Source organism: Calidris pugnax, unplaced genomic scaffold, assembly GCF_001431845.1.
Source record: "Calidris pugnax isolate Ruff unplaced genomic scaffold, ASM143184v1 scaffold18, whole genome shotgun sequence".
NCBI classification, from domain to species: domain Eukaryota; kingdom Metazoa; phylum Chordata; class Aves; order Charadriiformes; family Scolopacidae; genus Calidris; species Calidris pugnax.
In genome coordinates this window covers 949,163-974,619 of record NW_015090812.1, presented here as the reverse complement: position 1 = coordinate 974,619, position 25,457 = coordinate 949,163, and the positions used below count along the sequence as shown (strand labels likewise).

Here is a 25,457-nt window from a genome sequence, read left to right as displayed (position 1 = left end):
AACTTGGTACCATTGCTTTCTAACTTTAATTACTTTTTTTCTCCTCTCTAAAGTGTGAAGAAAATGCTGGTATAAATTCACTGTTTTCTGCAACCACAGCACACAGTGGCTACCAAAAAGACATACTTGATACCGAAAATACCCAGTCAGCAGCAAAAACCAAGATGGATTTAGGTTTGTAAGAGGTTCTTTATTGTATAATTTCATATTTACAACCTTAAATTTTATACCAAAACACATATTTATTTAAATGAAGACTTCTGGAGGCTCAAGACAATCTGGCTTTGAGTAGGTTTTTGCTTCATGACCTTCCCTCCTCCTCCAAATCTTCACTTAGAGTTGTCACAAGTGATACTGAAAGTGGCTGCAGCTTTGTCCTGCCCATGGAGATTCACTTTCTTCTCTGTAGTTAATGTCCCCAGTAGGATTCCATGAGTAAGTAAAATAGCTCATGCCTGAAATTTCTGCAAGGAATTTGTCTCAGTCACTTTTGATTAATGATTTTACAGATTTTTTTTTTTGCACTTCAAAAAAACAAACAAACAAACAAGTGACCAACTCTGAAGGTAACTACCACAACCAAAATTTGCAGGTGAACTCTGTGGTAGATAATTGCCCCATATCTTGGTTTTGTGATCTGTTTCTCCTTGTCAGATGGCCAGAGAGGGATGATTAGAATTTGGTAGATCATCCAATAATTTGTCAACTTGCTTGAGATAGCACTCGCTGGTTGGGAGAAAGAGGGTGGGTTCTTCCATTTCTTTGTCACCTGCGTCTTGTACAGCAGACACTGTGTAAGCTACAGTGGCAGACTGATGACTCTTGCAAGGTTCAATTAATGTTGATACTTACGTCACCAAAATGTCATCAGTCATGACGGTGGGATGGGGTTCTGTGCTGGAGCAGGGCTTTGCATAAAGGTTGGATTCACTGTTTCTAAGCACGTGTTTTCATGAGGAGCATCAGTCATGTACGTTGTACCTGAGTATGTCTCAGTTCCACGAAGATTTAGCATTTCCTGTTATTATTTGACTGCACATATATCAGCCACAAGGTGCTATAAAAAAGTCTTTAGTGTGATTTAAATGTCCTTAAAAAATAAATGTTTTCTATCTCTGAGCCTCTTGATCATCACACAGTGTCCACATTTTGAACACGGTGAGCTAAGGGTTTTGTTTCCAAGGGTGATAACTGGTAAATGCAAGGACAGAGGAAGCAAAAGTTGACATCTACACCTTTTCTTTTTCAGGCACAAAGCTTCAGATTGACTCTGAAGGACCTGAGCTTGCTGTTGATCTGGAAGCTATTGAAAAGGAAGAACTAAAAGGGGAGGATTATGGTTTTTCCAAGAACCTGGAATCTGGGAGAGTAACCACTTTATCTCAGCCTAGAACAGCATTGTGCAGGTATGGAGAAAGATTTCTGGTTTTTGAAGATTTTCAATTAATGGTGTATTTAGCTGTCTAATCATCAAAAGCTGTGTGAAGCAGTAAGATGTATATAGATGGCCAGTTCTGTGACTTTTGCCCAGGGACCTGAATTCTGCCTCACAACTTTATCGAATCTTTACTTCTCACATTCCCTCCCCTGAGTTACTGGGGCAGAAAATTGCAAATTGCTCTGCCACCGACTTCACTTACTCCCCAGTGAGGGAATGTGGCCTGGAGGAGAGGAATGTAGCCTTTATTGACAGCATTGGTCATTATGGAGCAATCTCTTAGCTCCTTATCATAGCTCTGTCCTCTTGGTGTTCCCTTTCCTTTTGGGAAGAGCTGTTCAGCTGTGGCTCTCAGGCCTGTACAGGAAATTTCAGTCTTGCCAGTGGTGTCTTGCCCCACCTGGAATACTGCGTCCTCACTGGAGTACTGCATCCAGTTCTGGGGCCCTCAACACAGGAAGAACATGGACCTGTTGGAACAGGACCAGAGGAGGCCCCGGAGATGCTGGGAGGGCTGGAGCCCCTCTGCTGGGAGGACAGGCTGAGAGAGTTAGGGGGGTTCAGCCTGGAGAAGAGAAGGCTCTGGGGATACCTTCCAGCCCCTTCCAGTTCCTCAAGGGGCTCCAAGAAAGCTGGGGAGGGACTCTGGATGAGGGAGGGGAGCCCTAGGAGGAGGGGGAAGGGTTGGACCCTGAAAGAGGGGAGATGGAGCTGAGCTGTGGGGAAGAACTTGTTTGGTGTGAGGGTGGTGAGAGCCTGGCCCAGGTTGGCCAGAGAAGCTGTGGCTGCCCCATCCCTGGAGGGGTTCAAGGCCAGGCTGGATGGGGCTTGGAGCAACCTGGTGTGGTGGGAGGTGTCCCTGCCCAGGGCAGAGCGTGGAACTTGATGATCTTTAAGGTCTCTTCCAACCCAAACCATTCTATGGTTCTGGGAAACCTCGAGCTGGCTCTGGTTGCAGATATTTGCCACATCTGCCAAGCATCCCGTTCTTTCCCCACCAGTTTTGGGTAAGCACGTGGTGGATGTGCTTTTGGGCCCTGTCGATTCAAATCCTCAGTATTTCCCTAATTCAGCTGTAATCTTCCCTCAGACAGAAAGCAGTTCAACAATAAGGGAAGGGGGATTATTTCTCCAGCACAACATCCTACTTCCTTTATGCAGTTTAAGAGTAGCATTTACAGCTCTCAGGATCTACAGAAAAATGTGTGCAAGAATGTATTGTTTCAGCCTTTCTGTGTTTCATACTTCCGTTCCCATTCTGTGAGTAGGTGAGTCACATATAGTATAAAAGTTTAATTAACACCCTGTTCTGGGGTGTTTAATGGAACACACCGGATCTGTTCTCCCAGCTGCATCACGATCTGCTTTCTGGTCAGCTAGACTGGTTTTATCATGTTTATATCCCTCTATAAGAATCACAGTGTATTTATCAGAAAGTAAATATTAATTGCTTAAATAGTCATTTAGAATGAGGAAATGCAGCGTAGATTTGTGTATTACAGAGCAGCTTATAAATTTCGTTTGCCCATCGTGTTTATTTCTGGAGCATTCCTTAAGTACATTTGAACCTAAATACAAAAATTCCTGTCTGGTCTGTTGACTCTGCACGTTTGGTTTGAACTGGATGGTGTGAGAAGGCTTTTCTGTCTCACTGCCAGATACAAAATATGCAAGGAATTGCGACCTGGCACGTGTGACGCCTTTCTCATTCTTTTTTATTCCTCCCCTCCCTCTGTCCCCAATTAGTGAATTACCTGAGAGAGAAGAAGGAGAAGGAGAAGAAACTCCAAACTTCAGCCACTGGGGACCACCACGGACGTATGTTCATTGATTACATTATTTCTTCCCATTTACCTTATGTCTTTTTTTTTCGGTGAGCCTGATTAGTTCTTGTGGGGGTTTTTTTTCCTTCCCTCCTCTGCCAGTAACTTTAAGGTACTTGTGTACCTTGGGCTTTCTTAGATACAGCGAATTTTTAACAGATGTTCAACAGAATTATGCCTTCTATTTATACAGCTGACTTGGGAAAGCTTGGCAGGTTTACGTTGTGGATGACCTACAAGTTCTTGCTCATTTAATAACTATTAGGTGTGAACAATGCACATAGTGCTGCTGTCTCCTTTTCCAGGGCTTCTCTGCTAAACTTCATGGCACAATTCCAAATTGCCGAGCCAAGTTTCAGCCACATCCTTGTTGTATTGTTAACGTTTTTGAGGTGAATTGGTTTTATGGTCCTAAGTAATATATGATCAGAAAAATTTCTGCTCAAGCTGATTAATATGCATCTGATACGCTGAAGTCAGTTGAGAAAATTGCGTGAAGCGCTTTGGTTTATAATTTGTCCAGCTTTCCACTTGTAGTATTTACCATTTCCAGGCAATTTGCTTGAGCTGAAAGAGGATGAGTCTTTACTTGAAGACCTGCCTGTTTTACTATGACTTTCTCTGAAATAAAAGCTTGTTTGGAAGAGCAGTGGGCATGGGTTGGCAGTAGAATATTGTTGGTTTTGTCGGGTGAGGTCTACTGAGGGTAAAAAGCTGCCTCTGTTAAAGCCAGAAGCATAAGAATGCTCTCATCCCTTCACTCTATTAAATCTTCTTGAAAGACCAGAAGCTTACATTTATTTAAGGCTTTGCATTTATAGTTTAAAAAACTGCTTCAAGCTGTTAAACTACCGCATGTATTTTTTCAGCGTTGAGATCTTCAGAGACCCTCATGTGTCTCTTGGAATCAGTATTGTTGGTGGACAAACTGTCATAAAGCGCCTGAAGAATGGAGAAGAACTTAAAGGGATCTTTATCAAACAAGTTTTGGAAGACAGCCCAGCAGGAAGAACAAGGGCTTTAAAAACTGGAGATAAAATACTTGAGGTAAATGCAGATTAACTTACCTTTTCATTCAAAGAGACAAAAATTGATTCGAACAGCTTTGAGAGAAGAGAGAGACGAAACACGGCCATCACTTCATGAAGTATTGACAACACTGCATTTTGAAAACCAAAAGAAAACCCTGATGTCGTCTTTTCTTTTTTTAAGGTTTGACTGTGGAGCTCTTTTAAGATTCTCCTCTATATTTAAGAAAAGATAGGTCCTGGTATCTGATGGGAAATGAAAAAAATGAGAGTGCCTTCTTTCCATATAAATAAGTTACAGCATACTGTATAAGCATAAGTTATAATATATAGAAGAACGAGTTTCATACTGAAATTTGGTCTGTTATTTTGTGTTATTTTGGAATAGTTAACAGTCTGACTAACTACTATTTGAGGGAAATCCTTGATTCTGGCAGGTGCTGTAGGGGAGAAAGCCATTCCTGGCTCTCGTCTCTGGCCCTGTATTGATTTTGTATTCATTTTTCTCCAAATGAGTACTGCTGAGTCTGGGCTCCCAAGCTGGTATCGCCGTCCTTGAATGTGCTCTAGGGTTGTGTGTGAAGTTTTGAGAGGCTGTTTCAAAGCAGATTTAGTTCACAAACAGGTAAAATCTGAGAGAGTCGTATTATACTTACCGTCATATTTAGCTTTCTCTGACAATCTTATTCCTTAGGTTTTTATCCAGAAGGATTGCTTTAGGAAACATATGGCCATCTTTTAATTATGAATACCAAGTAACACACTTTTCCTTAAACCATCATGGAAATATACTTTAAAAATAATTTCTCTTGACTGTTTTTGGTACCTTCCTCAGATATGCTGCATCTTCTGAGAATGTTTGTGATCTGCTGTAATGACTCTGTGCCAAAGCCCAAGCTAACTAATAAAAATAAACATTGTTTGTTAGGTTTCTGGGGTAGACCTACAAAACGCCACACACGAGGAAGCAGTAGAAGCTATCAAGAATGCGGGAAATCCGGTCGTGTTTGTGGTTCAGGGTTTGTCTAACATACCAAAAGTAAGTTTATATCTATTTTTATTCCAAAACTTAATAAAATTTTAATACCCGTCTTATTTTAAACTTGGCTAGATTTCTTTCAGCAAGTTCCATCCATTTTGTGTCCATCCTTTCTGTCAGAGTTTCTGCTTATAGACCCTGTGATTGATTGATTAATTGATCTGGCCTGATTTGAAACCTCGTTTCTTTGATGTAAATCAAGTAGATGTAAACCTGTTGACTAGGTGCTAATTCCGTTCTTCCACCTGTGTAACAGTATCTGGCCCCGTGTCTTTGAATTTCTTCATATTTCATAATCCAAAAATATACCATTATCCAAATGAACAAAAGTGTAATTAGAATTAGCCAGATTGACACTAGCGAGTCTGTGTGAAATATGTCATCAAAGGGACCTGAAGCAGTTATTTGGGAGCAAGTTAAATTTCAAGAGATTTAGATGCCTCCTCATCTGCGAGGCCAAGGCAAGAAACCTTTTAATGCCTTAGGAAGAAAAGGAACAAAATTCTGCCTGCCTTGAAGTACATAACAAAACCCCCAAGACTTTTATGTACTTCTGCTATAATCTGACAACTTAACTGAGAATTTTGGTGTAGAAGTAGTAGACCTGAGGAGACCTTTTTGACAACTGTAGTCAAATTTGGCACTACTGTGTCCATTATTTTTCCAGTGCTCCAGGGAGTCTTTCAAAATCTGTTAGGACTTTTCACCAGCTCTGATGGGGAGGTACTTGAGTAGCAATGGCAAAAATCACAGTGATGGTAGCAGGGTTGGCTCCCTTTCTGTATCGCCTTTTTCCACATAAAAGAACCAAAAAAACGGTTAGAACAAGTATTCAGCTATATTTCTGACCCTTATTTTCCTAGTCAGTCTAGAGAGATCAAGGGAAAGACAGATACCTTGAAATTTGAGTTGCTCTGAACTGTAGGAAATTGGACACACACAGATTTTCAGCAGTACTGCACAGTCCCAACTCCTATTCATCAAAATAAGGTGCTGCCAGAACAGTGGGAATATATTACATTTTGAAAGAATATAGAACAGCAAGGAGGAATATTACATGGAGGCAAAACATGTTGTCTTTTATAAGGTGTCAGTGTGTGGAGACTGGTCTCTATCTGAGTAATTAAGAACTGATGCTCAGGAGCTCATACCAAGCTCTGTATCAAGGACGTACTTGACTATAGAGTAATGTTTAATTGAATGAAGAGATGGGGTGAGATATCAAACAGTGAGCACTAAAAAGAGCAGACAATGCTTGTGAATTCAGTAAAAGAATGTAATTTAAAGACCGCACTGCAGTGCTCTTCTACATGGAGCAAAATCAAGAGTGCACTGGGACTGGGTAGCTTTATTTTTGGTGTTATCTGACTTTTGGCTCTTTGTTTTGCAGCTATAATGCTCTTTCTAATTTGTGTAATACGTGCACTATTTTTCAGGTGATTTCTGCCGCACAGCCTAAGGGAATCAAAGTCAGCAAAGACCAGGATGCAGACAAAGAAAATAAGAGTGAAAAGGTATTTGTGCCATTCAGTGCTATACCCAAATTTTACAGTATCAAATGGTATAATAGCATGAATTGTAACTATGATAAGCCCCCCCTCCAAGTCTGAAATGAAATTTGAAGTGTTTTGTTGAAGTATCTTTGATTCATGTAATTTTTGCCAGATTTCTGCCAAATACAAGGTAGGTTTCTGACAGATGTTCTGTGGGTCTCCCCTGGGGGCTGAAACCCTGTACTTACTGCAGCTCTTCACTGGCATCTTTCTGGAAGTACCTGCTTTGCTCCACGTGGAGACAAATTGATTCTCTTTGTTCAGGAGAAACAGAGAAATAATAACATGTACACAAATGATATCCTTAATGTGAGACTGGCTGAAATTCAGTAAAATCATGTTATAGGATAATTAAATCCGCTGAGTCTCCTATGTTTCCCATTGCTGTGTAAAGCAAGGAAATGACCGAGTGATCTGTAGCTGGCCAGCTAATTGTGAAGCAATTACCGCGCGGTAACTTTCAAGGAACTTCATGGCAGATTTAAAAGAGAAAAAATCTATTTGGTCTAACCCAGTTGATTTTTTTTTTTTTAATTACTGCAATAAGGGAAAAATTTAATTTTGCATTTCCAGCTAGATTGCTGTAATGGCCAAGGTGTTTTGCTGGGGCAACTGTGCTGACCAATGCGTGTAGGTCGGGTAGTTTGAGGGCGTCAGAACTGGAGGAGCAGAGACAGAATTAGTGCAGACAGTAACTTTTGCCCGGTGCAGTTTAACATGCCAACTACAAACACCATCAATTTTTCATTTGATCCTACTCAGCAGCCTGCTGTGTGGTGGATAACTGAGAAGACCCTCTTGCCTTCAAAAGACTCTTCAGATGCCGTCAGATACAGAAACTATAGGGCTCAGTTATTAGAAAAAAAACCAAGAAAGGTGGTGAAGTCATGCTTTCATGCCAGTGGATAATACTTATAATGAGGCAGTTACAATCCCCTTTTCTTGGTTTTGTTATCTATATTTCTCATCTCAAAAGCACTCATCCTCTTGCAATGTGCTGCCTTTAATCTCTAGGACTCCAGCGCGTCACATTCTACAGCATTGGGAGGTTAAAGAGGGAGCCTAATCTTTTTCAAACCTTTTTTTTCATCTATTGGTGCTGTAAACTGGTGGGTGGAATATAGAAGAGCTTCGGTGCATAAATATGTAGCTCCCTTTTAGCTTTGAACACCGATTCACAAAGCAGTCACACTGTGCTACAGGAGGGGCATCTCTGAGTCGGAGAGAGTTGCTATTAGTGGATTACTAGTCCATGTCCCTGTGGGGAATCGATGATATTTTCTAGTCCAATCTTCAAAGTGTCACAAAAGAGTTGGGTTTGAAAGCAGCCACATCCAGCTGGAAAATGCGTCTTTTCCTCTATGATGAATTACCTTTTCAATACTGAAGGTTTTCTCTGAGTTGTTGGTGTTTATCCTCCTCTATTGATCTGCTTGTTTAAAAATGGTCACTTGAAGTAATTTATATAAAACCACTTAAAACAATTGGGCTTCTTGTGGACAAGCCAGGTATTAATGTTATTTTGCTGGTTGGGCCGTGTAAGCTGTGCTTTTCCCTCCGTGCTGGGAAGAGCTGTGTTAATAGAAAACCATGGTGTAATGGTGTAAATTCGGGCAGAATTTACTCCTCTGGCTTTTCAGCGGGTCAGAAGGGAGAGGAGAAGCTTCTGAGCCATAGCAAACTGCTGGATAAGCTTAGGTGTCTCATGTAATTTCACACAGACTTTCTAACAAATGCTTAAGGTCTCAAAAAGCCAAAGGGTCAACATTTAGACTGTGAGTTATAACTAAATTATAGTGATATCCATTTGTCACAGGCAGCTGAAAGTGGGGCTCCAGGTTTTCCATCTTTACCTGCTCAGTAATGTGGAACCTGAGTTCTTTTACGCTTCTTGGATCTTGTGGATTTTGCACAGTTCTACCTGTGCGACCAGAAAGTGGGAGGCGTATTTGGTGTATTGTATACTTTGGGAAGTAGCTGTAGTGTTTCCAAGGGCTTTTATTATACAGTCTTACTACTCTTGGAAAGGATTAATTTCATTTGTTATTGTTATGCTGTCTTCAGGGCAGCACTTCCCCAGAATGTTTTTTTAAATGGATGGGATGATGTATATCTTATCTCACCAAATTTTCTATGTAGCTTGCATCGCAGTTTGATAGTTGGACCATTCTATACAAATTTATGCTTAAAATTTTAGAAATCCATGTGCACGTTCAGCTTTCATTGTACAACTTAGTCCTGGGTTTGATGTTTGGGTGTTGGGTCGTATTTCCCATCTAGAGAAGAAATGAATTAGGGGCATTCTGGTTGCTCTAATGGCATATCATACTCGGTGTTCCCTTTCTAAAGTGCATCCTGCTATTAGTAGTGGGGTTGCATGGGATACAGTTCAACGTAATTTTGTGAAATTGTGTAGCAAACTGAGGCACAGTCAGTTACTGGGAGCTCTAAAAACAGTCTCTCAGACCAACAAGCGCCTGTTTGCGCTGGATTCCGAGCCTCTTCTTCCTGCCTGCGATGCGCCGCTATATGCACCATTACAGGAGCTGCCTGTATTTATGTGAGGTAATGGAATTTTATTCTAAGTTATAATTCAAAAATCTTCTTTAAATTTAGGCCAGAATATAGATGATTGACTTCTTACTTTGTATTTGCAAGTCTGACTTTTATTAGTACCAGACAATTTTGTTGAGTCTCTAATGAGAAATGGGGTAGAATTTAATGTTTATTTTTAACCCTTGATTAATGTTCACTTTTATATTTATGTTGTATTGTATTTTGTATTTATGTATATTATGTATATTGTAACGTATTTTGTACTTATGGTGATACACAAGTATTTTGTGAACAAGTAAATGTGCTTGCACAATTGTATTTTCTTTTTTTGAGGTTCATTGTCACTTCCTGTTCTGATTTCTTGCCTAAAAAGCCTATGCTGCAGAATTTAGCATTGTAATTAAGTGCTCTGTCTGTGCACATACAGTGCCATAGACAATACAATATTTTTTTCTTGTGTGTGGAGGTTACAAAACATCTATTTCTTTTTTAATCCATTAGAGAAAATACGGGGCTCCGCCTCCAATGAAATTGCCACCTCCTTATAGAGCCCTTGAAAGACTGCATGCAGAGGAAGCCAACGTGGATGAAGAGGAGGATGAGGATGCTTGTACAGAGAGTGAGTAGTGCCATGATCATTACGTCAGATTACATTTATGGAACACAATCAGATTGTGATAAATGTATCTGCTGTTTATTGCTTGTATTATGGGAAACAGTGCTCAGTGTGGCAGCAGCATCTAATCCTCAACCTTCTTCTTACCAGGGGCTACTGATTTGTAACTTAAATAGTCTTCTCTTCCCGGCCAGGGTCCTATAGCTCAGCTCCTCTGAAGAGATGTAAGAAGGACTCTGTTTATTTTCAGCCTAAAAATGTCTTAAGCAATGCCTAGAGAACGTGCTTTGGTGGTGAAGGACCGATGTTGTGCTTTACTCTTGTAGTCACAGTGGTCGTTGAGCAGGTGGAGGTTGAGAACCACTAGTGGTCCATGTCCAGAAAAGCCTGCAGTTGACTTCAGACAGTGCTGTTCAAGAAAAATATTTTCCTTTAAAAAGAAAAATCTGCTGCTTTATTGTTTCAGTACTCTGCTGAAAAAAGGATCCCCTTTTTTTTTGTAGCACCTTTTATGGGTAAAGTTCTGCAGTTGTCCACTTCTGGGTTTTGCAATGAATGATGACAATATGCACTCTGTGGAAGAGCATATTCCTACAGAAAGAGTAGGATGCAGTGCAACTTGAGAGCTTCCAGTAGCGTGACTTGGATTCCAGCATACTGCTTTGTTAATTATAACTTTGGATAAACAGAATATTATTATCCATAGCTTATCTTCCAATAAAATATTTAGCAATACTGAAATTGCGGTTAGGAGTTTTAAATTTATTTACTAAAATTCATTAACTTTTAGCTTTTTCCCTTTATACTCCGCATATATGTGGGGGGGTTGTTGGGGTTTGGTTTTTTTTGCTACAGTGATTTTTCTCATCATCTTTTGTCTCGGAGTGTTTTTTGTTTGCACTGGTTATGGGTGAGCCAAAGCAGAGAGATGCCTTTGTAGCTTCTGACCTTGAAGCAACCATGGCTCCTATTCAGACTGGAAGCTCCCAATTTGGGGCCTGCTGGTGGGAAAGCTCTTCCAGCTGCTCTTGCTGATTTTCTTGGCAATGGTGTGCCATTGAAGCCGAGATAATTAATGAGTTTGGTTGGTTTGTCACATTTAGGGCTGCTTTGGTGGAGACAAGAAGGATTTTGGAAGGTTGTTCTCATGGAAACAGTAATAGGGGCGCAGAAGCAGGGTGTTCAGCTCTGCCTTTGTTGTTTTAAGGGAAAGCTGTGAGTTCTTCAATGAACTGAGGTTTTTCCAGAACTCCCCCTTAATAAGTTTCTCATCTCATCTGTTTGGAGCGTGCCACATAGTTACCTCAAGAAGGTTTACAGTATTTCTGTGGGGAGCGATAGTCAGGAGGAACAATTGACTGCAGACTCTGTGGATGCTGGATTTAATGTATCTTGAGCTTTCCAGCCAACTCTGTAAACCTCCAAGTGTAGCAAACTGATTTCAGCTTGTTATTAAAGTTATAATTCCCAGTTAAAGGATAGATTTGATAAGTAGCCTTACACCCGAGTTATCTAATTGGGATATGCCTCAATCGGAGCGCTTGCTAGACCTAAGTTAGTACTTCACACAGAAACAATTTCTTATTGATGGGCTTGGCCATTTTTTCAGTTGTTCTGCCATCCCTAATGGTATTGCTGTCTGAGTCTGATAACTGAAAAGGTAAAGCTACTTCTGATATTAAATTCATCAATCCTAACAGCTTTGGCAGCAGAAAACAGATCTATTCAGTTGAGTCGTCTTCTCTCTACTCTTTTTACTGACTGAAGCTGAATGTTTTGCAATAGCCATCTTTCCCCATGGATCTTGGAAAACTAAGATATGTGTTTTCCATTTCATTTTTCCCCACCTCATTTTGTTTCTTTAAAATAAAAAACAGGCTAAGGAAGCTTAAACTAAGTTTGTGCCTCAACTCGTGAAGTAAAAAGCAAGTTAGAAACGATCTAACTGTACTTAATGATATTAAGCCTCTCAGCAGCTGTGGAATGGGCTTTTACAGAATCTCTTTTCTGTGATCACTTCAAAGCCAAAATTTTCTCTGTAAATTCCAGTATGGCATTGGTTTTGTGAACTACTTCATGTTCATAACTTCTGTCCTGATTCTTGAGCACCTGTGCCAGAAATCTCAGTCCAGGCCAGTACTTGCCCTTTTTAACACTGTCCATTTGCATTTTCATATGGATTTATTCCTTACTCACTTCTCCTATTAATCCTACTGGTTTTGGAACCTTAACTAATAATTTTCTGAGCTTCACTGGACAGGTGAACTAGATTTATTGTGTTCCTTATTTTGGAGATCAGGTATCTTGAAAGGAAGAAGTGGTGTCAGCTCAGGTAAATTCATGTCTCTCCTCCTTTCTTTTACTTCCTGTAGTTCTCAATCTGTGCCAAGAGCAGGGAAGCCTTGGTGAACGTTTTGAGGTGGGACAGCTCTCAAATCTGGGCTCTGGTTGTGCTCCTGATGGATTTGATTTTATTTTTTAGCATTCTTGTTAATACAACTCCAGCGTCACAAACCTACTCATCAATTTCTTTCATACTCCAGAAATACTTGCTCCACTTGATGTTTTTCTCTTTGCTTGTCACTTCTTTCCACCCAGGCTTTCATCTTTTCTCTCCATGTCCTTCATTCCCCATACTGAAAATGAAAGCAAAGCACTGTTAGTCTTCCTGCCATACTTAGAAAATTTTTCTTTCTTTTCTGTCCCATCTATACTGCCTCACAGTCTCCGTGTTTTGTCTGTTTTCCCCTTAAAGTGGCTGAATAACCTTTTGGTATTGATTTAATTTCCCCTGTGGGATCGAAATCCACTTGCCTTTTGGCAACTCTCCCTTTTATTTCTGCTTTTCCACCACTGAAACTGTACCTTTCATTGCTGACTTGTTGTAACAAACACTCATTTCTTGTAGATGTCCTGCCTTTTCTTTTCAAAGGTTTTTTTTGATCCAAATAGAGTGAATCCTTGTCGTGGATAGAACTGCTAACTAGGTAGCTCTTGGCTTACAGAAACTCCAGATGTCCTCCGTGTTTCTGTGGTTTAAGGAGTTTAAAGAAGTTCCAGGTGTTTTGTTGTTTGGTTTGGTTTTTTTTTCGGAATGTGCCTTCTTGCACCCAAACTCCTCAGTTTCAGACCTGCTTCTCTTTATATTTCAGATTCATTTGAATCACCATTACTTCCAATATTATTTTCTAAGTTCTTAGCTTTTTCCTAGACTAAAGGCAAGTTGAAAATAGCATTTCCTCTTGTATTATTTCTCCTTCTGGTGATACTGTCAAATCTTTATCGATACTCAACTCTAACCCCGTGTAATATGTTTTTTGTTTACTCTTTGCTTTGACTTTGCTGGTTTGAGGCTTTCAGTTTACATTTTAAAAACAGTTTTGTAAAACTTGCAGCGAGCACATCCTGCTGCGAAAATAGCATTTCCTCTTGTATTATTTCTCCTTCTGGTGATACTGTCAAATCTTTATCGATACTCAACTCTAACCCCGTGTAATATGTTTTTTGTTTACTCTTTGCTTTGACTTTGCTGGTTTGAGGCTTTCAGTTTACACTTTAAAAGGAGCCTTCAAAATGCTTTGTCCTACAGACCTGAAAACGTTACGACATGAGTTTGGAGTTTTTCCTCCCCACGCTGGAAGCGCGTCCTCCACGGCAGAGCTTATTTTGCAGGAGGTCACTCTCCCCAAAGAGGTTTTTTTAGGCTTCCCAAACCTTAAAAACATCAGGTTTTGAATAGGATTTTTTTTTTTTTTTAATCAAAACAAGTAAAAGGAGGGGAGAGCGTACAAAGGAGCTGTTTGTACTCGCCAGCAGCTGCAGCAATAGGCATCGGTGTGTTTTCCCTCAGTGGCCGAGGCCGTAGGTGTGCGCTAAGAGTCTGCTAATAGGGTAATGTGCACCCTGTCGAGCCTTATTGCTATAATGAGGGGTTAGCAGTAAAAAGAAGCAGAGGAAATGGATGGGCAGAGTAGTTTGTAATGGAATGTTTTCTAAGGTTTTCCTTGGGGCATTCCTAACTGTACAATTTAGATGCTCTTTCTTGATTGAGTTGAAGCAATCCGAAGTTAGATAGGAAAGACCTTAGAAACCATTATGAGAAAGCTAAAAAGACAACTGTTGAAAGCACTTGGAATCCTTAACTTCAATTGATGCTGTGTTTTTGAGTAAAATCTTTTGTCCAGTTAGTTGGCTGAGATTGATCTGGTTGGTTTCAAATAAGTTCTGAATAATAAAAATAGATAATAATAAAAAAATTGTGAAAGGTGGCTAAGATAATGGACTAGATACTGCTGTGCTCAGACTTCCTGTCTGCAGGGATATTTAACTATATCTAATAAGAGGATAATAATGCCCCCTTTCTTTTATTTTGTCTCTAGATAATGTAGAAATCAATGAAGCTTTAAGAAAGCGTAATGATTTATCTCCCTAAAATGCTTTTTGAGAAAGTGGTCTCTACCAAAGCAAAGGGATTTTAAAACTTCTCTTGTGTTTCCACTTTGTGTTCCTCATCATGATAAACCTGTGGCTGCGTAGGGTGCAAGAGGTGCTTTATGTGAAGCTGTGCTAAAAAAAGGAAAAGCAATTCTTAATTTTATTTCATTTTTGGGGGGTGGGGTTGGGGGGGTGTTGACCCAAACCTGATGATCTTCAGGTGAGGCAGCTTGTGTAGCCAAACACTGCCTCTCCAATAGATGTCACTGCAATCAACAGCAAATAGAGATGATGTTCAAAGAGTAAGATGTAGCCTGGAAAAAAATGCTTCGAGCTTTATGAAAATAAAATACTGGGGAAAAAAAATGATAATTACAATATTTAATTTTCTTAAATCTAGTGACAAGTGTATTTAGTACGGTGGATTTCCAAAGATCACGCGAGAGCTAGGATTAGACGAACAGAGCAGTGACTTTTCATTTTTTAGCTCTGTGTTAATCTCTATTTAATGTGTCTCTGTGCTGCTAATCTTCTTTTCCCATTCTTATTCTGACCCATAATTAGCTAAAATATGTAAGTTTTGTAACCAGGCCTAATATCAGATCCAGAAGGGACTGTACATGCTGGGCAGACTCACAAGCTGTTGTGCCACATGAGGATGGATTACGATGTTGGTGTCATTGCAGTTTGGGTTTTGGGTTAGTTTGGGGGTTTGTTATTGAGCTGGGGTGTGTTTTGGTGGTTTTTTTACTCTATTAGTGAATCACATGCGCAGTTCTCATCATCTGATGAAGTATTGCGAAAGGAAATTACATTTTTGATGAATTAATAGTAAAATTGCAGCTGGGACTTCTTGTGTTTTTACTGTGTGCTTGTACATAATGCACTGAACAGATGGCTTTGTGTGTGCTGTGATACATATTCTAAAGAAAGGACAATGAACTTTAAAAATGTACAAATTAATGCTATTAACAAAATAACTGATTATCTTGAGTTGCTTTAAATGCAATATTTGGAATAGAGAATTAGTAGGGACTTCCCAAAATAATGAAGTATGTTTATAAATTTAGAGAGAGATTCTTGTCTTTGCTTTTTTTAATTACTAAATGAGGGATTTTGAGTCTTTTCAGTGCTTCAGTTCAGCACTCATTGCAATAAAACTAATACTGCTTGTTTAGAGTTTCAGCAAAATACGAGTTATGCTGAAGTTTGAATTATTTTTTTATGCTTATAATGACAGACTGGTTTTGTTTCAGGCTGGTTTTGTTTTCTGACATTAAAAAAAAAAAAGAACAAAGCACACCCTGCACCGTGAACACTTACCACTGTTGGGAAACTGCTGCAGCATTTGAAAATATCACATTTAATGAAGCCATCTGAGTAAAAGAAATTAATTTTTAACCCCTGTAGCTTGCATGAAAAGGATGCTTAGATAAATAACGCCTATTAACTGCTCCTTTGCCATGCAGTGGGTGATTAAGCGCGAGCGTACCTGCAGCTACCAGCCACACAAACAAACGGTGGAGGTGACTCGTGTTTGGGGACAGAGATGTCATTTGGATGCTGGCAGGGAAAGCCAGAGCATCCGTGGAGCCACAGCAGCCGTGGAGCATCCGTGGGTCAGATGTGGGAAACCAGGGATCTGCTGCTCCCTGCATACTTCCATAGGCAGCTCTCATCTGCTGGCAGATGTAACTGTTAGCTTGTGGGTAGCTGGAAATTAATATAATTGATGGCATCTCATAATAGAAACAGACAGACGGTTTGCCCTTAAGGAGAGAAAAATCTCAGAAAAAAATAGGCCCAAGGTCGTCAGAAGCAAGACAAGCTCTGAGTCTGTGTATGATGAGGATTTGAGCTGCTCACAGCAGTGACTGTTTGTCAGGAATGCAGATATCCTGAAGTACATGCTGGTACAGCAATGGTACAAGGGGGTTTCCCAGGTAAGGATTCAGATCTCTCTCTATATCGTGTTTGTTTCCAGCGAGTCATTTTAAGTATTTTTAGTGATGATTTAGGACTAGGGAAGTGCTGGAGGTAAGAAAATAATAGCGCAGATCTTTTCTTTTTTTCCTCAGTTTGAAGCATGGACATATAGCATGATTGGAATACTGAATGCATTTAATATCTTGAAAATATTTTGTTGTGTGTTTCCTTATAAATCATTGTTTCTGTTGTACCTTCGTGTTCAACATTCTTATCTACAAAACTGACGTGAGCACACAGTGCTTAAAGTATAAGAATTCCTAGCATTAAATTTCTTGCTATATAGAATAATCTACTCTTCCATAACTGTTATTGTAATTTAGAGACAGATGGCTGGATTTTCTTCACTTTGCTTGTTAAGAATGTGTTAGGTAAATGTTTTTAGATGAAAATAAGAAGCTGCTGGGGAATCTAAACTGAATATTCAGCATTTTCATGGTATAAGGAGGCAAAAAAAGAATAAAGGAATGTGATAGTAAACAAATGAGCTATTTGCAATGAAGGATAATCTAATCTTTAAATATTGCCTCAGATTGCATTTGTTCTTAGGTATGAGCTTTTCTTCCAACACCAGCCAGGTATCCAGAGAATAGCGTTACAATGCAGGGCATGAAATGGACTGCTCTGATGTTTTAAGGTTATTACATTGTCTATGGCATGGTGTTTATATTGTTTGGGATCTTTGATCTTACTCGGGTGTTACAGATAAGTAATTTCATGTAATTTACAGATAGAAGACAATGTCTGTGGTATAAATCTGCATACTCAGGTCTCACTGTGCAAACTTGCTCAGAGAGGATAATACAAGTAGATCTTTATATTGCTGTCATTGAAGAACGCTTAATATCACTGCAATGTCTTGCACCTAAAAATGTGCAAAGAGGATGTAAGTATTTAGATAAATAAACAAAAGACAAACACTAGCCTATAAAAGGTGGTAATGTGTTTATATTCTTCTTAGATAGGGTGATATGTTTCATCATTACCATCGTAAATGATGTTGCTCCGCTGCACAAAAAAAAATTAAATTAAAAAGAAACTCTGCTGTGCATCATGTCTTGTCCAGACCAGCACAGCATTGCTTTTAGTTAGAATACAGAACAGATTATTTGCATAACAGCTCTGTTCCAAAATAGTCTGCTTGGTTTAAGCAGTACCTGCTCCAGATATGTAGTGGAAGTAAGTCTCTAACAGAAGGGAATGTAAAAATGTGAAATGACAATAATTTTATTCTTTACAGATGTTACCTAGTTTCCCACAGTATTACAGTAATTGAGACAGCTGTCCAGAATAACTTCTTTAACTGTTTGAGAAAGTTGGAGTTATCTTTTTACTTCTCAATCTTAAGCTTTGATTCTCCCTTATTCAATGCAGTGGCTTGAGGGCTACCCATCAGTTTACCTTCTGCTCTGAGCAGGTACGTAATTGCTCTTTATCAGGATAGCTGGCATTTAAAGAGCAATCCACAATATTTATCTGTAGGCACAGTAGCTATAACACACTCTGACAGACTATTAAAAATTTGCTTTATGCCTTGTAGTGACCACATGGGTATCAAAAAGTACTTACAAGCTAATGGCATCAAGAAGGAGATCTATATACATATATATGTGTGTGTGTGTGTGTATAAAAGACTGATGTCTGCATTGGGTGAACATCTCTATTTTATCAGCAAATTGAAAATACTTTTACCATATTGAAATGAGAAGTTGTGGCAACTGGCTAAAGGACAGGTAGTTCTTTCTGCTACCCTAGAATTAATAATGAGCCTTTTATTATTAGTGTAGTGATGGGCATGTCTCTTTGCTTCATCAGTGCTTAGAGGTCATAGCTTGTGTTTCTCTGTCTCTGCTTCCCCAAAAAGTTAGTAGAGGAATTGTCAAAGCATTGAGCTTTTGATCATCAAGGAAATGGCAAATTTCTGCTGCTGTGAATGTGAAAAGTGCATGTGTGTGTGTGCATGTGGTCTGAGGAGCAGAGCCCTCCAAAAGTGAGGACCCTGGACTGTGCTGGCATCCTTCTGGAGAGAGCTGTGTGCCTGGGCAGAGTGCGTAGCCATCAGGCCCGTTCTGTGTGGGCCTTCTGTGTGCTCCCCAGAGGCTTACCTCGGTGAAGGGGAAAGCATTCCCAACAGGCAGATGGCATCTCGGGTACCACTGGTACCACCATGGGTACTGGAGGCATCTTGGAGCTGTGTTCTCCCGGCTCTCTCCTTGCCTTGCCCACTGCTGGGGCTGCAGGAACGAGCCACTGACAGGATCCACAGCTGTAACTCAAGATCCAGGGTTAGAGTTGATGTTGATGTCATGTTCTGGTGTCGTTTTGAGAAAGTCAGGGAGAAGTGGGAGCAAAGTGGAGTAATGGGGTTTGTGAGTTAGAACGTGCCACAGGAGAATAGGACAGGTAAGGGGATGTTGGGGTCTCGGTCTGGGGAAAGGAGAAGGCTTCAGTGTGGAGGAGGACCCTCCATGTCTCTGTGTGCAAACAGGCCAGCACAGAGCTGGGAGCTGCTGCCATCCCAACAGCAGTAGCCAAGCATCCTAAATTTGGGAATTCCTGTTCAGGTGATGAGTGTTCTGCTGCCAGGGGACAGAGCTACAGGTGGATTCTGTACGTTGTCCAAAGCCAGGAGGGGTGAACCTTGACTTCGTCTTTGCTGACTGCAAACTGACTGTTTTGCAATTATTCTGTAGATGCCAAATGCTTTTAGCAGTTGTTTGGGGTTTTTTTGAAATGCTTTAGGTAGTTTCAAAGATTTTTGTATCCCTTGTCTGAAAACCAAGTGTATTAGCGATGGTGTATACACAAATACTTACATGTTTTATCTGCAATTTCAGAACTGTAAGCTTAAGTAGCATTTTTTGACCTGTGAATGTTAAACTGATGTAGTATATTGAACCAGGTCCTCTATGAATTGAGGAGGGAAGTTGTCATTTCCATGGTCTGATGATCCTGGGAATCTGACTATATATTGAACATAGGTTCTTAGATCTGTAACGTGCTGTTACTTGGAGTTGAACCACATACTTACATGGGGAGCAATTTGGAGGGAAATGCCAGAGAGTATGTAGGTACAAGGCATTTGTGTGTGCACATGTGTTTGGGGCTAAATTATGGCTCTTGATGCTGTGCTTGTGGGAGCAGAGAGGGATTACACCATCCAAACGGTGCTTAAAGATAGTCTGCTTCGAAGTCTCCATCCCTCCAGGCGCTCTGGGAGTAAAGAGCAAGCAATATCTTAAAACAAGAGCAAAGTGTATCCTGTTACTGTTACGGTGTGTAATGGTCCTGAAATGGTCTGACATTCTGTAATGCAGAAGATGGACTGGATGCCCAGGGAAGGAGGAGGGATGAGATCCCCTTGGTGCTGGACCCTCCGGCTCCCTGTTCCAGGCTCAGACCCTTAAATCTGGACATTTTTCTGCACTGAATTGTAATGCACTTCATGCAAACCATATTCTGAACCAGAAACTATATTTCTTCCAAATGTTTGGCCAAAAAAATATGTTTTAGACCCCATAAGGTTTGGCTGTACTTTCCGCCATTTTGTAGTCTGTTACTCTCTTAGGGATATGACAGGTCATTTGAGGATTAACCTGCTCTGGGTGGACCTGCTTTGGCAGGGGGGTTGGATTAGATGATTTCTGGAGGTGCCTTCCAACCCCATATGATTCTGGGATTAATACCTTGTTGCTTTGCTGTGTATCATTAACGTATTTAAATAGACAATGCAGTAATTTTACAGCAAGACTTTATTTCAGGATTGAGTTGTTCGAAGTATAGAAGATGCGGGTTTTTTTCAAATACTGGTTTTCAGGGGAAGAAAGCCATTAGGTGAACGGCATGGTGTGAAGTGAGGTGTCACTGAAGGGTTGGGAGAAGAGTGGAAGGGGACAAAAACCAGCTGAGACTGGGATGTGATGGTTGGGGGAGCGAGCAGAGCTGTGTGGAAGGATGAGCAGGGGCAGCTTTGGAGTGAAGGCCAAGAGAGAGGTTGGAAGGGGATTTTATGAGGCACAGGGAGTTGAGCGGAGCATTCAGGGACAGAACGACGTGGTCATTCTTTTGTGTTCTTTGCAGGAGGCATCTTGTGGCCTTGTAAATGAGCAGGGTGACAGGCGTTGGGGAGGACAGAGGGAGCAGGACCCGCGGCAGCTGCCGGCGGCGCGGGCGGATGGCTCTTGGCACAGGAGCAAACCAACAGGCCAGCCCTCTCGGCCTCCCTGGACGGGGCTGTACCACAGCCAGTTGGTACATCTGCTCTTCCCTGTCCCCCCTGGTGGCTGTGCGTTGGCAGACCTTCCCCTTCTCCTTTGTGGCTGATTTCTGTCCTCTGCTCGCACGCAGAAGAGACCCTTTTGGGGAGGACATTGGTAGTAGTTGGGTGCTCCCCACGCCGCCTCCAGCCAGGCCTTGAGCGCAGAGTTGTAAAGAGTTTAACGAGTACTTCTGTGAGTGCTGCAGCTAATGAAGTTGGAGTCCTACAGATTTGTGTCTCCCGTTCGACTGACTCAGGTGTCAAGGAAGGTGTGAGCTCTGATTTAAGCTTTTCCTGTGGCTGGGGCATTTCTAAGGGCTTTCTCTCATGTGAATTCTTTGACGCTTTAATAAAGTGTGATCTCACACCGAAGCCTTTCCACTGGTCCAGGGTATTTATCAGGTTTCTCTCCTCTGCACGGCTGCCTATTTTCATGAACCCTTTATAGTACCTTTGAGACCCTTAGTCCACCATCAGACTTGCTTCAAATTGGACAGCGGGTTCAAAGGTTTTGGGGCAGGAGCTTGGATTGCCCGGGGTATGATTGCGTAAGCTTTGTTCCTATAGGAAAACAGAATAAAATGATTTACTGTATTGGAATTAAGCTTAATTTATATTAAGAGACGAAAATATAATTAATAAACACTGGAGCGTAACCCCCGGACTGCAGTTCGGAAGGCCTGGCGTCTCTTCTGGCTTGGTTACCATCTGTTGGATGTCTTGGTTGGCCATCTGTTGTAAGATACACAAAGCATCTTGTGCCTTCTGGAGCGCCATGCCACAGAGTCTAGGGGTTAGATGGCCATTTAAATTAAAATAAAATAAAATAAAGTGGAGTTCCAGCTTACCCAAAAGACTGTTTATTCCTGAGGAGCAAGTCTTGGCTGCATCTGAATCATCCATTTGAAGGCTAAATTCCCCAGGAGGAAAAAAAAATCCGTTGAATATCAACCCAAAAGAATTACAGTAGAAACTACCATACCCCACTCTTATTTTTCCCTCAAGCATTTGGTTTTTAACTTTCTTTTAGTTGATTTCTTCCTCCAGTCAGAGTGGAAAAAGTTAAGTCTATTTAATATAGAGAAGTTTATCCGTTTAGCTCTTCCTCTTGGATAAATCCTTGGAGATGGATTTCATTTGCCAGAAGGAAAAGACAGAGTGCTTGACATATTGCAAGGCTCTGTTCACATACATCACCAATTTCCTGATTATAATTGTGTTCATTTAAAAAATGCCCAAAGCTTAATGCATTAATATCTTTATTTCATTAAATACATTAAGGAGAAGCTGTTTGTTACCTCATAACATATTCTGATACTAAAAAAAATCTGTTCACTTGTTTGTGATTTTTTTTTCTCCTGCAGAGAGATGACTGCCTTGCTTATTGCCCCTTGTTTGAATTGTGGTGTAAGCAAAGGTGTCTGACCCTAATCCTTTGATTTTTACTCTTTGTGGAAGGGAAAACAGGTCTGCCAGATTCTGCCCTTTGGAGAGATTAAAACCAATCAGAATAGATTTTCTGATACAAAATATTGTCTTATTTAATCAAATCTGTCAAGTTTTATGATGTCATAAGTGCAGCATAAACCTGATTAACGTCTCGAATAGACTCTCAAGACAGCTGATTAAATAAGATGTATGGCTTATTTAGGGAGAGTATACAACTGTTTTGTGATTTCACGGTGATACTAAATGGGGATTTTTGTGTGGGGAGGAATTGTTATCTGTTTTTCTGTCCAGATCCCCTCGCCTCACGTGGTGAAAAAGGAAAATGCAGTTGGCTGTGTAAATGCAAGAGTTGCCACATTCAGTGGCAGAAAAATCTGTGTTATTAGTGCAGCGTACATACTTATTTTCAGTTTACATCACATAGCACAATTTAAAATTATTGCAAGTAATAAACCCTTGCTTTCTCATTTTAAGAATAGACAGTCAAGTTGCTTCTTTATTTGGTTGGTGCCTTCCTCTTTTGGAATAATGGCATTAATCAAAGGGTATGTTTTCAGCCTGGACGTTTGCATTTCAGTTGTTCAACTATATGAGAAGTGTTTACTTTGGCATCCTCCTCTAATGTTCTGCTGTTTCTCAGGCTTAAGCTCCACAACATGAGACCGTTTAACTCAAGCTAATCTGCTGTTTCTCAGGCTTAAGCTCCACAACACGAGACCATTTAACTCAAACGGGGGAGCACCGTTTGCCTGTCTCTGCTCCCACCTTCCCCAGTTGTTTATGGTTCTTGGGGTGTTTGTTGCTCTTCCCTTCCTCAGCCTGTTCACCTCAGGAGAAAACTGCTCCACCATTAGAGGAATGATTTTCTGGTGGGTTGATGACCTACACGGGGTCACAGAGGAGTCTGAGGAGCACCAGAGCTGGCTTGAACAGAGGAGGGAGGGATGATGCTCTCCTCCAGCTCCGCTTCGCATGGGACTTCTCAGGGGCTCTAAAATTAGACTGCTGTGCTGTGTGTCCCTTTCTTTCATCCTCTCCTCTCTAGGGCTGGAAAAGGTCTTCACTTCAGGGTACAGCTTGAGCTAAGGTGCCACCTCGGCAACAAAGTGCACAGGCTGAGTGTGAAGCAAGTGATGAGAAGGCGTGGGCTGTGCAAACACTGCTCTGTTCAACACACTGTGCCAGCTGGACCAGGCTGATGAGAAACCAAGGCACAAGAAGGGGAGATGCAGTTTTCTTCTCCTGAAATGAGAGGGGAACGTGGGGCCATCTTAAAGATGGAAGTGGAGCAACGCACCCGTGCTTGCTTTTGGCTGAGTCTTGTAGCTCTGAGATTGCTTTGGGAAAGGGATCCTGTGGTTAAATGTTAACCAAAGGTTGCCACTAGTACCCTCTTCATCATGGGAGAGCCAAGTTGTGTATCGGAAACCTCCTTCAGAGATGTGGGGTAGGTCATTGTCTTCTGAATCACAAGTCTCTTTTGGACTTGAAGCCAACAGCTGCCCAGTGGTGGCTATATCAATAGCTTGTTTTACATGTAATACAATGATTATTACATTAGATATCATAAATAAAATATATACAGCATAGCTGAAGATACAGAAATATATATATTAGAATAATTATTATTGGCTTTTTATCAATAGAAGAGGTTTTAAAATGAAATTAGAGGTATGTATTTGTGTTGTTCTAAGGAACAGAAGTTGGCAGTCTCCAGCATTGCCAGGTGCTGCAGTCATTTTTCATTTTCATTTTTCATTTTATCTCGGCAATTAAAGGTGAGTCATGACATTGGGAAACTCAGGTTTACACTTAAAACAAACAAAGCCTCTAAGCATAGCTTGATGTTGTAAAAAACTTGAAAATGACTCAAACGCAATTTGATAGCTCAAAAAAACAGGACCTAGAACCAACCCGGTATTAATTGTTTGAAATGGCTTGGTTCTGCAGGAGCAGTGTGTGATGTGGGGAGGTATAGGGGGGACCGGCCATGTTCTTCTTATCTGATATTTAGTTTCTTAGGTTCATACCCAAAAGTGTGCAACGATGGGATGGATCTGTAGGACACCAAACGCAGTGCAGGGGATTGTCTTGAAGTAGCTGAGGGACCTCTCTGGAGGTCCATGCTCTGGAGAATACAGAGCGTGGTCTGGGTGTCCTGTGCAAAAGCACAGAGGATCCTAAAAGTCATCAGATACTTTGTGTTTGTCATCAGTCTCATGAAAGACAAACCAGGTGGGAACCTGACAAATACTGATTCTGCAGAGCTGCCTAAATTTTGAAAAATGAGGAGATGAGCAATACTAAACAGTGTCGGTGGGGATGGTCAGGCCTGCTTGTTCTGCCTACAAGATGAGTAGCTGCTATCACATTATGTCTTCTAAAAGCTGGATAAGCTTCTTTTTTAATACTAAGCTGTTTTGTTTTTTTTTTTATTTATTTATATTGGATTTGCACTTAATTTAAATCAAACATTTTCTGCTTTTAACATGCACTTTAAGTTTTAAATAGCAATCTACATAGACATCTGAGCATACTCTAACCCATTGGCATAATTTAAATGAAAAAACTATTCAGGAAATGTATGTGTGAGCCCAGAGACTTGAGAGAAATCTGGACCCAGAACGGACTGTAGTAAAAATCCAGCTTTTGACTTTTTCTTCAGCAGCTTGAAACAAAGACCTATTCTCTCTACAGCTTGTTCAACTAATTCAGTGGGAATGGAAATAGCTTATCAAACTCGAACAACTTGTTAGGAGCTGAAAAAGGATATTTTTCTTTTCTGGCCTGTGAATAAAAACTGGGAGTGTGAAGTTGAGAGTTGTCAGTTGGAAAATTATGGAAGTGTTTGTGGCAGTGGTGTGATGGCAGAACCTCCTCTGAGGTCACTGCGCAGCATTTAGCGTTAACTAGGTGTTCGTGAAGGCCCCGAGACAGACAAAAGGAAATCTTGGACAAAGTGGAAATTAGGCCATTTAAAAATGGTTTTGATCACCGTAGAACCTCCCTTATCTGCTTGTGAGAATAACAACGCTTTTGTTTAATATTCCAGTTTTAAATGAAAACAGTTCAATGAAAACATTTTTCGTCTATTAATCACAATTGGCATATTTGTATGAAATATTTTTTATTACAAAGCTGTTGCTTATATTTTAATTGCATTCTAATTTTTGTCCAAATGCAAACAGTATACATGGTTAGGAAAAATACATGGGATAGAAGAAATGTTGTTCGCAATGTCTGACATATGAGATAAATGTTGAGTATTTCAACAGAT

The 25,457-nt window shown here is 40.6% G+C and overlaps 1 protein-coding gene across 1 annotated transcript in view; it reads left to right on the top strand.

Moving 5' to 3' along the window:
• Positions 1-25,457, top strand: part of INADL (InaD-like (Drosophila)) — a 179,326-nt gene that overhangs the window by 55,114 nt on the left and 98,755 nt on the right. Inside the window, exons 20-26 of the mRNA XM_014939237.1 lie at positions 54-174; positions 1,250-1,406; positions 3,185-3,256; positions 4,131-4,308; positions 5,218-5,328; positions 6,765-6,842; positions 9,939-10,056. Coding sequence (XP_014794723.1) covers positions 54-174; positions 1,250-1,406; positions 3,185-3,256; positions 4,131-4,308; positions 5,218-5,328; positions 6,765-6,842; positions 9,939-10,056 — 835 coding nt within the window. The remainder of the gene's footprint in view (positions 1-53; positions 175-1,249; positions 1,407-3,184; positions 3,257-4,130; positions 4,309-5,217; positions 5,329-6,764; positions 6,843-9,938; positions 10,057-25,457) is intronic.